Here is a 12,705-nt window from a genome sequence, read left to right as displayed (position 1 = left end):
GATTACAAATACGAGGTCAGGGAGGCCAAACTGTGATCAACCACATTACAACTGTGTGACAAGCACTGTGCAGTCATCATCTTTATCTGTGATATAAGCTTCGGCTCCACTCATCCCACCATAAAGAACTTCAGTGGTACAGTGCATACAATTTCATCATACAGAAAGAACTGATTATTGTGATGTTCAGAGAACATACAACCATGTCTTTCCCAGGGGGCCACGATGTAATAATACGACTTATCTTAACAGAAATATACCACAAATTTCCAAAAGGACAACTAAATAAGATAAATCTTGTTAACCAACATTTATTGAGAAACTAAAGACAGGCTGAATTTAAAATAAACCTGAAGTGATACTTCAATGAATTCATTACATGTGTAAATCAGTAATTGATAGAAACCTATAAGATGAGTGCACTGTACCTGGTTGTACCTTTTGTAAAACATCAGCCAGTAAGACAATCCCAGCATGCTGCTCCTATGCATCCCATTTCTTATGTCTGAAGGTGATAGTTTCTCTCCAAGTATAACGTGATATTTTATTGTGCTGGCATTCTGAAAAAAAAAAATTACCTCCGGCAGTGACATCATTCCAGTTTTGAAATGTCTAGTCGTAATCTTGTGGGTGGAGTTGCAGTAGTCGCCATGTTCCCGTCCCACCTACTTTGTCAGAGCTGGGCGAAAAGTGTGCAGGAACGCCTTCTCAGCCTTTTGCTGTATTCCCTACCTAGTACTACCCACCCTTGTGGCTGTGTACCACAGCAAAACGACCTGTCAATTCACCAGAGAAAAGTGGCGCTAGGCAGGAAATATGGCGTGAGGCTCAGAAGCTGTAAGTGCATCTTCACGTCCCAATGCACTTCCAGACACGCATATAGAACTATAAAACAGGATTTCTCACTGCTGGAACATCACTTTGGGGTCAATTTATTTATCGTTTAAAGGGCTACACAATGTAGCAAAGCCATGTAGGCTAGGATTAAATCCTAGCTTTACAGGTTCTGATTAAATCAAGTGGCTAACCCTGCATATAACTAGACTGGCTGTTCTCAGGGAAGCTGACCAGACTGGATGTGTTTTGGAGCCGAAGAGACGGACAGAACAGAATCCTTGTCTGGTAAAAGTTTGCCCAGGCTGTGTATAGAGAACTGCAAGTATCAGTGACTGCTGTGAACAATAGCTGTTGTGTTTGATCGGGCTGGGGCTAGCTCAGCCATGTATGAGTAGCCAGGGTCTGTTCTGTTTAGTTAGCGCCTGGACAAGGCTAAGGATTTATGTTTATGAGTTTCTTTTAGTGCAATTTGTGGAAAGCAATAAAAACTGCACATGCTTGGACCAAAACTGCATTGCCTGTGTGAATGCTACCTAATGCCTACCAGAGAGCTTGAATCCCTACAACAGACATAGTAATGGTTTTTGGGGGAGGAGTAAACGTTTCTGACATTCTTCCCTTTCAGGTTATCTAGATTTATTAGGCTATACACACAGGTTTCAGTTACCAAACTCTTACCAAAGAGGAAAATCCAGACTGATTGTAAAACTCTGTCATTGCAAAGTTGTTTGGCACAAAAGCAGTGTACTTCTGCTTGTTGGATTCAATTTCTTTAATTAATTCGGTTTTCTGCATAAAGAAGAGAGATTGTTGTTCAGAATTAACGTACTATTATGTCCCCATTAATATCTTGTGTGCCCTATGCCAGAAGTATTCGGCTGTAAAGGTACCGTCACACTAAGCGACGCTGCAGCGATACAGACAACGATGCCGATCGCTGCAGCGTCGCTGTTTGGTCGCTGGAGAGCTGTCACACAGACCGCTCTCCAGCGACCAACAATGCCGAGGTCCCCGGGTAACCAGGGTAAACATCGGGTTGCTAAGCGCAGGGCCGCGCTTAGTAACCCGATGTTTACCCTGGTTACCAGTGTAAAATGTAAAAAAACAAACACTACATACTCACCTTCGCGTCCCCCAGCGTCTGCTTCCTGCACTGACTGAGTGCCGGCCCTAACAGCAGAGCGGTGACGTCACCGCTGTGCTGTACTTTCACGTTGCGGCCGGCGCTCAGTCAGTGCAGGAAGCGGATGGCGAGGGACGTGTGACAGACATCAGAGGGTGAGTATGTACTGTTTGTTTTTTTACATTTTACACTGGTAACCAGGGTAAACATCGGGTTACTAAGCGCGGCCCTGCGCTTAGTAACCCGATATTTACCCTGGTTACCATTGTAAAACATCGCTGGTATCGTTGCTTTTGCTGTCAAACACAACGATACACGGCGATCTGACGACCAAATAAAGTTCTGAACTTTAATCAACGACCAGCGATATCACAGCAGGATCCTGATCGATAGGTAACAAATGCCCATTGTGTGAAAGCTCCTTCAAAAGTGTGGCCACCATTTTATAAATGTTGTGTATAGTAGGTATATTATATTTTAAAAGTTGTTTTGTTATAAAGTGGTTGCCTGGGCTTATAATATTGATGAACTCTTAGCGGCAGTCACTAAACAATCAATGGAGCCGTGTTATTTAGCTGAATTCAATGATTAGATCTGGATGCCACCAGAACTGATAAAAGCAGATTGGTAGCAGTATTGGGTGTCAGACCCACACTGATTTGAGGTCGATGACCTATCCTAGTGATAGTTCATCAATATCATTAGCCTAGACGACCCTTTTAATTCATTGCAACACAAAGAGAATCTGTCAGCAGACTTTTGCTATATAATCTGAAGACAGCAGGAGATAGAGGCTGAAACACAGAATTCAGGGATGTGTCACTTGTCAAAGTCTGTGCTGTTTACAAACTGAAGGATTTATCACTGAGAGATTTACAGACTACACTAGTCCGGCAACGCCCCCTCCTGTGATAAGCAGCTCACTGTCCATGGACTTTGTACATACAGTGCCTGTTGTGGGCGGGGTTAGCTGTGGTGTAGGCGGGGTTAGCTTTATCAGCTTTGCTTCATTCTAAATCTAAAAGCTTTGATTGAGTCAGAACAGCTGCCCCCAGTAATCTAAGTGATACCTCATTGGATTCAGCTTCTCTTTGCCTACATTATACTGCTCTCAGATGAGGTAGCAAAAACCCGCTGACAGGTTCCCTTTAAAATGAATCTGGTGCTGTAGGGAAATTTCACACTTTTTGCCAAATTTTCATTAAGACACAGTAACAGATTAAAATATTGCAATCCTGTTACTTTTAGGAAACCCTTCAAAACACCAAGATTGTCTAAAGTGGACCTCTCATTCATTATACCCGAATTCCTTTCTTGAAGCTTAGCGTCAGAATGTACAATCACTGCTGACTTAGGGTACTGTCACACACTGCAATTTCGATCGCTACGACGGTACGATTCGTGACGTTCTAGCGATATCGTTACGATATCGCAGTGTCTGACACGCAGCAGCGATCAGGGACCCTGCTGAGAATCGTACGTCATAGCAGATCGTTTGGAACTTTCTTTCGTCGCTTGATCACCCACTGACATCGCTGGATCGTTGTGTGTGACACCGATCCAGCGATGTGTTCGCTTGTAACCAGGGTAAACATCGGGTAACTAAGCGCAGGGCCGCGCTTAGTAACCCGATGTTTACCCTGGTTACCAGCGTAAACGTAAAAAAAACAAACAGTACATACTCACATTCCGGTGTCTGTCCTCCGGCGTCTCAGCTTCTCTGCACTGTGTAAGCACAGCGGCCGGAAAGCGAGCACAGCGGTGACGTCTGACGTCACCGCTGTGCTTTCCGGCTATGGTGCTTACACAGTGGAGAGAAGCAGAACGCCGGGGGACAGACACCGGAATGTAAGTATGTACTGTTTGTTTTTTTTACGTTTACGCTGGTAACCAGGGTAAACATCGGGTTACTAAGCGCGGCCCTGCACTTAGTAACCCGATGTTTACCCTGGTTACCCGGGGACTTCGGCATCGCTCCAGCGCCGTGATTGCAACGTGTGACCGCAGTCTACGACGCTGGAGCGATAATCATACGATCGCTGCGACGTCACGGATCGTGCCGTCGTAGCGATCAAAATTGCAGTGTGTGACAGTACCCTTAGTATAAGTAAACCTGCACTTCCTCGCAGGAAACATCCAGTATCATGTGTCACTTCCTGGAAATCTCAACTTCCGATCATTCATGTTTAGCATCCAAAGGCTCTTGGCCTCTTTCCTTTGGTAGTCACCTGTCATCCATTTCCTCCACATTCCCATCTGTCAGAGCCATTGTTCTGTCTTTTGCAGCAGATTATCTTACCTGGATCGCCTGCTTAAACTTCTCAAATGCAGGAACTTGTTCTAGAGTTTTGTTAAGACTTGGCCGTGCTGGTGGTATGGCTCCCAGTGGTGGGATCAAAACCTGGGGATGCAAAAAGGTTTTTAATTTTTTTTTGTCCATTACATCATTAACTCAAAAACCATGTACTATACAGGAACATAAGCAGACCGAAAATACACATCTCATTAGCATGATTGCTGCAAATGTTATCATATGTTTTATTTTGTAATAAATTGCAGAAAAACTTAAAAAGGCATGTCCATGTTTATAGAGATTGTTAAATTACTGCCTCAGAAATGTCCTTAATGAAAAATAAAAGTTCACAAGAAGTAAGGAACGGATGGAAACCCCACAGGGCTTTTGTTTGTAGTCTCTAACTATGAAAACACGAGTGTGAAAAGGAACTGTATACAAAAACAATTTAGCATCATTTTATAAAGACTATAAGGGTATGTGCACACATTGCGGATTCTCTGTGGATCTGCAGCGTTTTTTGCGGTGCAGAAACGCTGCAGATCCGCAATTGATTTACAGTACAATGTAAATCAATGAGAAAAAAAAAAGCTGTGCACACGTTGCGGAAAATCCGCTGCGGAAACGCTGCGGTTTAAAAGAAGTAGCATGTCACTTTTTTTTTGCGGATCTGCTGCGTTTTTGTACCCATTCCATTACAGAAATCCGCAGGGGTAAAAAAACGCGGCAAATCCGCAAAAAAACCCAGCAAAAACGCACAAAAAATGCTGCAGATCCGCACAAAAAACGCGACAAATCTGCAGCCGCGTTTTCTGCCAGGAGAGGCAAAATCCGCAGCAGAAATTCCTAAGGCTAATCCGCAACTTGTGCAAATAGCCTAAGACTGTTATAAATTGCTGCGGGCTGTGAACAGTCAGTGCTCACTATACAGTAAGCGCACCGAAATCATGCCCACTTGCTTGATGTGTGTGTTGAGCTGGTTGTTAGTCATAGAGCAGTATGCATGATTTCAACATATTCACTGTGTATTGAGCACTGTTCACTGCTCTGGCCCCTGTCGTGTGTATATATATATATATATATATAATGTGTTATTTTTATGACTAAAAATGGCTATTGAAAGCTTTTCAGAACATTTGATATTAAAATAATATACAGTATATGTATTTTTTTCTTTGGTCTTCAGGGAGGTGTCCTTCCCCCTCTGGCAGCTATTGTTAAATTCCCTTCCCATTTATCTTGCTGTAGGAAGCTTTCAAGCTAAACTGCCTTTCCCACTGCAGGATAAAAATCTCTTTCTGTTGGCTACACTTTAGTGAACCTAGGATCACTATGTGGAGACCTGGCCGTGGGAGGAATGAGTGAGCATGTTCATTCATCTCTTTGGGTGGACGTGCACATTGCTGTACGCTTTGAACACCAGATATGTACGTAAATGTCAGAGGGCCTCACAATATTATTTTGTAACAGCATATAAATTGTAAATATCATTCTTTTAGAATCTATATAATATATATGTGATTGTGAAACATCTCTCCTGTAACAAGAATAGTCATATGGTTCATGAACATTGCAGAATGGTAAACACTAACCTGGTTGATAATGAAGATATATCCATTGGAAGCTGGAATGTTATGGACAATGATACTGGCATTATTAACGGTTAGGTTCTGAAATAAAGAATATACAATGCTGAATTAGTGAATGAACATGAAATATTTTGCTGGTAGTTATTTTAATGTATCTTGTGGATAACTGGGTCATTAAATGAGACAGACTTACGCCTCTTGTAATACCAATCTCGCACTTTGTCCTTGGTTCGATTGTATCCAGTTCTTGACCAACGTGTTCCTTTAGTTGCTCGGATGTGAAGGCTCCTCGCAGAAAGTGCGCCCTGCCATAATTAGATTTTTTCCATTTAAATAAAGGAAAAGCTGCGATACTCAGAACATGAACGGGACAATTAGCAACTGGGAACAGAGAAAGGGAAGGAATCCAACGCACGCCTAAGATGTTTTTGGCCACAAAAATCTACAGAAAATAAAGCGTAAAAAGAGTAACAGTCGCTTTAATGACTCTTCATAAATCAATAGAATAGAATGCAATGTATCTTATCAGAGAAACCTGTTTCTTTCTCCTTCTAAACCGATCAGTCATTCTCAAAATTTTCAATTCACGGGTAAAATCTGTCTATAGTGAATACAGACTTTCCCAGAGAGAAGATGACAGTTGGTGCTCATAAAACTCTATGGAGAACTCACAGCGGAATCTCTATGACTGCCTCTATCTCCTGCCATGTCTACCCCCTCCATAGAATCTTATGAGCACCAACTAACAAACTACAACTTCAGAAAAGGGAAAATCTTCACTTCACCTTCATGCAGGTGAAAAGCGGAGAAAGAATCAGATTTCTCTGATATAATATTACAAAGTTGAGATTACGAAATAAAAAATTAAAATGATGATTACTCCCTTACCCCCTTGGGAATATGGATGTGACTATAAGTCTGTGATAGGGGGGACCACAAGTGGAGGGGGCTCAGGAGTGGACCTTCCTTCACATGAGGCTGATGCAGGCTGTATTAGACAGCCAGCATCTGTCCTTGACAGCTTCAACTGGAGCAGAGTTCTGGCTGCAGATAATAACCATTTAAACGTTGCTGTCAGTCTCTGTACGAGCCGCTGTGAGGCACGGGTCACAATGATAACCAAGGGCCTCCTGAACGCCCCATCACCACAGTCTTGATCCTCCTCCTCGGAAGCATGCTGCACTTCAAAGGAGAGCACGATTTACCCAATATACTGCAATATTGTATTATTGCAGTAAGTAGTAGAAGTGATTGGGCAATCTCAGGTTCAAGTCCCAGAGGGGGACTAACAAATAAATAGCATAAAAGAAAAAAAAAAAAATTTAAATCATGTGCTTCCCCCCCCCCCATTTAAAATAAATAAAATTTAAAAAACAAAAATATCACATTTCTACCAAGTCTAATCTATCAAGTATTAAATGAATTAACCCAATCACTAAATACCGTGATGAGAAAAAAAACAGGACATTCACTGAAGAGGCGATGGCCTGTCGTCCGGTAGTCAGATGTCGCCTAAACCTTCAACATTTTTGTGGGACTGTCCTGACCAGACTGGGGCTCGTGTTAGTATTCCCTAAAGTCCCTAAAGTGAATGTGATCTGGCATGTGGCCTGAACAGCCTCACTATAAAAAAAGTAAAAACAACAGGAAACCCAAAGTTTTTTTTCTACCTGACCAGAAAAGGCAACTTGTCCATCCAAAATTTTCTAGCACTGGCAGGAAATGCACCAATTGCTGCATTAGAAGGGACTAAAGCGGTGACATTACTCGTCCGGGAAATGGAGACTTCAGAGTTCTGTAAGGAAGGAAGAAACAGCAATCTTGTCAGAAATGTGAAAAAGCGAGACCAGGTGCAAAGAGCAAACATGGCAGCTGCTAGGGGCAAATCAAGCCTGACATGTCCCTGGGAGCAAGGATCACCAAGCTAAGACTTGCCTACTTTGGAAACATCACACAAAGGGAGCAATTACTGAAGAAGGACGTCATGGGGGAAGAACAGAAGGAACAAGGTGAGGAGGAAGACCAGGGACCCAATGGCTTGATACTATCGAGATAACGGTGGAGAAGACCCTGGTGGAGTTCTTGGGATTGTTGGACACAGCCATTGTACTTAGTCAGATCCAACAGTCCCATAGACAATGAAGGAAGCAGTTGCCGAGTATCTGGACACCTCTATTCCAGCAGGACATTTCAGAGCCCTGTTCCCATGAGCGGTGGGAGTCACAGTGGTCCCCACCAATCTGCATTTTGTACCCTATCCCCCAGATAGGTGATCACTTTTAATGCTAGAATACACAGATTTTTGATGCTCTGCATAAACTTTCTTTCTTGTAGCCTTCAATGGGGGACACCGAACCATGAGTTTACATACTGCCACCTACAGGCTGACACTAAGAATACATATCTGACTCCTCTCCACCAGGCTACTGATCCTTGGTTCCTGTGTCCCCCAATGAAGCGACCGAGAAGACTCTTCACTCTAATGAGTAGACTCCCTGCAGTCCTTACAACGCACAGGAACAGAAATCTGTCGGCGTTGATGGACTTCATTACACAACTACATATCAAAACCCAGCAGAACATACCTTTATCCATTCACTGAAGATGTTTACCTCTGGGATGCCGAATAGTTCCTAAAATAGAAGGACATATATATGATTTATCATTATTAATTACTAATATTATGTCAGTTTCTACAGCACACAATTTAGGTTGTCTACTTTGGGGGCATTTACTTATTTATTTTTACAAAAATGCATGTATTCGGAGGTAACTTCCCCCTATTTTTACACCTGAGTGTTATTAAACATGTTGCACCTTTTGGCTTCTACAGACTCTTTTTTCATTGCACATTCAACTTTATCCAGAAAATCAGATTGTATGATTTTTACATAATTAATTTTCATTTTATTGCATGAAATAAGCATTTGATACAACAGAAAAACAGAACTTAATATTTGGTACAGAAACCTTTGTTTGCAATTACAGAGGTCAAACATTTCCTGTAGTTCTTGACCAAGTTTGCCCACAATGCAGAAGGGACTTTGGCCCATTCATCCATACAGATCTTCTCCAGATCTTTCAGGTTTCAGGATTGTCGCTGGTCAACATTGAGTTTCAGCTTCCGCCAAGATTTTCTATTGGGTTCAGATTTGTAGACTGTCTAGGCCACTGCAGGACCTTGAAATGCTTCTTACGGAGCCACATCTTAGTTGCCCTGGATGTGTTTCGGGTCATTGTCATGCTGGTAGACCCAGCCACGACCCATCTTCAGTGCTCTTACTGAGGGAAGGAGATTGTTGCCCAAAATCTCACCATACATGACCCCATCCATCCTCCCTTCAATATGGTGCAGTCGTCCTATCCCCTTTGCAGAATAGCATCTCCAAAGTATGATATTTCCCCCACCATGCTTCACGGTTGGGACAGTGTTCTTGGGGTTGCACTCATCCTTCTTCTTCCTCCAAACACAGCGAGAGGAGATGATACCAAAAAGTTCTATTTTGGTCTCATCTAACCACATGACCTTCTCCTATGCCTCCTCTAGATCATCCAGATGGTTATTGGTGAACTTCAAATGGGCCTGAATATTTGCTGGCATGAGCAGGGGGACCTTGTGTGCCCTGCAGGATTTTAATCCATGACAGAGTAGCATGTTACTAACGCTAATGTTTGAGACTGTAGTCTCAGCTCTAGTCAGGTCATTGACCAGGTGCTTCCATGTAGTTCTGGGCGGATTCCTGACCGTTTTCAGAATCATCCTTACCCCATGAGGCGAGATCTTGCCCAGAGCCCCAAACCAAGAAAGACAATCATCTTGTGTTTCTTCCATTTTCTAATAATTGTGTAAAGTTGTTGCCTTCTCACTAATCTGCTTGCCTATTGTCCTGTAGTCAATTCCAAACTTGTGCAGGTCTATAATTGTTGTCCCTGGTGTCCTTAGACAGCTCTTTGGTCTTGGCCATGGTGGAGAGGTTGGAGTGTGATTGAGTATGTGGACAGGTGTCTTTTATACAGATAAAGAGTTCAAACAGGTGCAATTAATACAGGTAATGAGTCTTTCTTGTATATAAAAAAAACTAACAGGTCTGTGAGAATCAGAATTCTTGCTGGTTGGTAGGTGATCAAATACTTATTTAATACAATAAAATTAAATGTAATTAATTATGTAAAAATCATATAATGTGATTTTCTGATTTTGAAGTGTACCTACAATAAAAATTACAGACCTCAATTCTTTGTATGTGGAAAAACTTACAAATCGTCAGTGTATCAGATACTTATTTTCCCCACTGTATGTATGAATCCAGCCTAAATAACAGCACAAGCTGCTTTAACAGCTAACAGGATAATGCAGGGGCGGACATAATCATTGGTGCTACATGTGCAGACACACAGGGGCCCAAGAGGTAAGTGGCCCATGTCTACTTCCAAAGCAGGTGGAATTGTGCATATTGATGAGGTTTTGGATGGTAAAGGGCCCATACATTGTCCTTGCACATGGGCCCTTTTCGGTTTGTGTTTGCCAGTGGGATACGTCATGTATTAAAAAAGGCACGACAAGGACAGTTCAGTTCTGCACATCTTATCATTTATGCTCATATGAAAAAAGGTTTTCGTCCATAGGAAGTAATAGTATATTGTTAGGATATGCCGTTTCTTCCTCATTGGTTGCGATTATACTGCCCGGACATCTATAGATTCTCAGAATAAGGTCTTGTTCATATGTTGCGTTTTTATTTGCCGGCTTATACTCCTTTCTCGTGAGCTGTACTTTTATCTGTGTTGTTTGTCCTGAGAAGAAGCAGATGTGCTGCGAAACGCGTTGAATAAAAACCGCATTTAAATTTCCATGTTCTCTGTGCATTTGATTCCGCTGGCAGCGCGGATTTACCCCCACTTTTCTCCAGCTTCTACATGATACACCATTGTGGATCTGCAGCAGCCTATTCCTTTCCATACTAACTCAGGGGTCGTGACTTTCACAACTCCACCAGGTGAGCATTTTCTCTGCCTTTGATCTTCTTTTTATGCCAGATAAAACCCTATTGCGCGCTTAATCTTTCCAGATTTCTTTATAATCATACGTTGCGTTTTTGGCATTGTTTTGCAGTGGGAAAAAAAAACCTGCAACATTTTACAGTACCAGCAAAGTGAATGAGATTTCTGAAATCTCCTGCGCATGCTTTTTTCTTGCAGATTTGAATTTTCCAAATCTGTAGCATGTCAATTCTTCCAGCATTTTTACAGGATTTGTCAGCCATTCAAATGAATGGGAAAAAAAATATTTAAAAAAGGATCCAAAAAGCATTAAAAAACGTGCATTTTTCCTGCCAACACTAGTTTTTGCAGCAGATAAATCACATACCCTAAAAGATTCTTGTTAAAGGGATTATCCAAGCTTGAAATGGGAGGGCACGTGACCACAAGTATGAGATTTGCACACATGCAGTCACCTGCCGACTAGACGTGCACGGCCTTGCTCAATACAAGTGAATTGAGTGAGGCTGGACACATCTAGTTGGAATGTGGCTGCGGTCAATGATTGCCCACTCCCGGTGACTGCACCAGAGAATCCTGACAGCATGCGCTGTGCTCGATGTGAGGACTCACAAGTCTGCAGTCACAGAGTAAGAGGTAAGTGTAATACATACAATTTTAGGGTGCAGCTAGATGGTTGTATTAATCAGAGCGAGATTAGACCACAATGCATGGACTGCCCCGCCCACCCTCTCCCTATCCGAGGATGACAGCTTCATTTATTTCTATGCAGTTGTCACTCTCAGGTAGGGAGAAGGGCGGCCAGTCTGTGCACTGTGGTCTGATTTATACGGATGTGTGAATGCGCCCTTATGACTCAGTATACACAAACAATGACACGATATAAGTAGTCTCACAGGTTACCATTGTTACCCAGCTACATTAATTGTATATACTTACCATTATTACATCTGCATAACACGTGATTCCATCCCCCCCAAAACCACTGGGGCACAGACAGGTTCTCTCTCCTCCAGAAGTTGGCATACAGGTAGCCTAAGATGAGCGATAATTATGGTTATTAATGGACTAGATTATGTAACCCAGAAATGGTTTCAACGGGTATTCCCATCTCCAAGATCTGTAAGGAGATGGACAAGTGAGAAGACTCACACAGTTAAAGCCTAGTCGAGTGTCTGCAAGTGAACACAGTCATCTGCTGGTCAAAAAATGATAGAAAAAGAGAAAGCAGAGAGAATTACATTAGTAGGAACTGAAGAGTGAAGTGTATGTTCCCTGAGGGAAGAAATTGAAGGAGACACCAGGTCAGGTGATAGATGTGGCACAGTTAGTAATTATAAAAGACCCAGGAGGGCAGTGAAGAGGAAGAGTTGGCGTCGGAAGCTGTAGCAGAATGGACGTGTGGTGCAGCAAGTTTGGCTTATAGCCGCCATGACCGAGTAAAGAATAGAGTGACCAGAACGGATTAAAGGACCGAGAGACCGGGAACAGAGCTAAGTGATCAGGGCCAGAACTGATTGAGCAAGAGCAGAGTCAAGAGAAGCGAGGAGATAATGTTAGAGGAACATTAGTGAGATCTGCAGAAGTATGGTACACAGTGGACCGGGGCAGCGCTTCAGAGAAAAGAGGCAGCCAGTGTAATGCGTGCTAGCAGCGACCCACCAAGAAGGGACTTGCGGCCTAACTCTAGTCTAGTGTATCAGTATAGACTCCAGTTAGGGACTGGACAGCGCGTGTCACTACCGCCTAAGTGACCGGGCACATTCAGTGGCAGATAAATATCTGAATGTGACACACCACAGAACCGAGTGACAAAGTAGAGATGCTTGTATTTATTGTACATGTTCAGTGCTTTGTATAAT

General features: G+C 42.7%; 1 protein-coding gene across 2 annotated transcripts in view; it reads right to left on the bottom strand.

The window, feature by feature from the left end:
• The window catches only part of STAB1 (stabilin 1), a 191,501-nt gene that overhangs the window by 95,737 nt on the left and 83,059 nt on the right, over window positions 1-12,705 (bottom strand). For both annotated transcript variants that reach the window (XM_077276156.1, XM_077276157.1), the window contains 8 exons: window positions 11,783-11,878; window positions 8,428-8,475; window positions 7,513-7,637; window positions 6,036-6,147; window positions 5,846-5,923; window positions 4,260-4,361; window positions 1,516-1,626; window positions 429-560 (listed from right to left, as the gene is read on the bottom strand). In XM_077276156.1, coding sequence (XP_077132271.1) covers window positions 429-560; window positions 1,516-1,626; window positions 4,260-4,361; window positions 5,846-5,923; window positions 6,036-6,147; window positions 7,513-7,637; window positions 8,428-8,475; window positions 11,783-11,878 — 804 coding nt within the window. The remainder of the gene's footprint in view (window positions 1-428; window positions 561-1,515; window positions 1,627-4,259; window positions 4,362-5,845; window positions 5,924-6,035; window positions 6,148-7,512; window positions 7,638-8,427; window positions 8,476-11,782; window positions 11,879-12,705) is intronic.

The sequence above is a fragment of the Ranitomeya variabilis genome, chromosome 8 (assembly GCF_051348905.1).
Source record: "Ranitomeya variabilis isolate aRanVar5 chromosome 8, aRanVar5.hap1, whole genome shotgun sequence".
In the NCBI taxonomy this organism is placed as follows: Eukaryota; Metazoa; Chordata; class Amphibia; order Anura; family Dendrobatidae; genus Ranitomeya; species Ranitomeya variabilis.
Note: the sequence above shows the minus strand (reverse complement) of the source record. Positions and strands in the feature narration are given on the sequence as shown.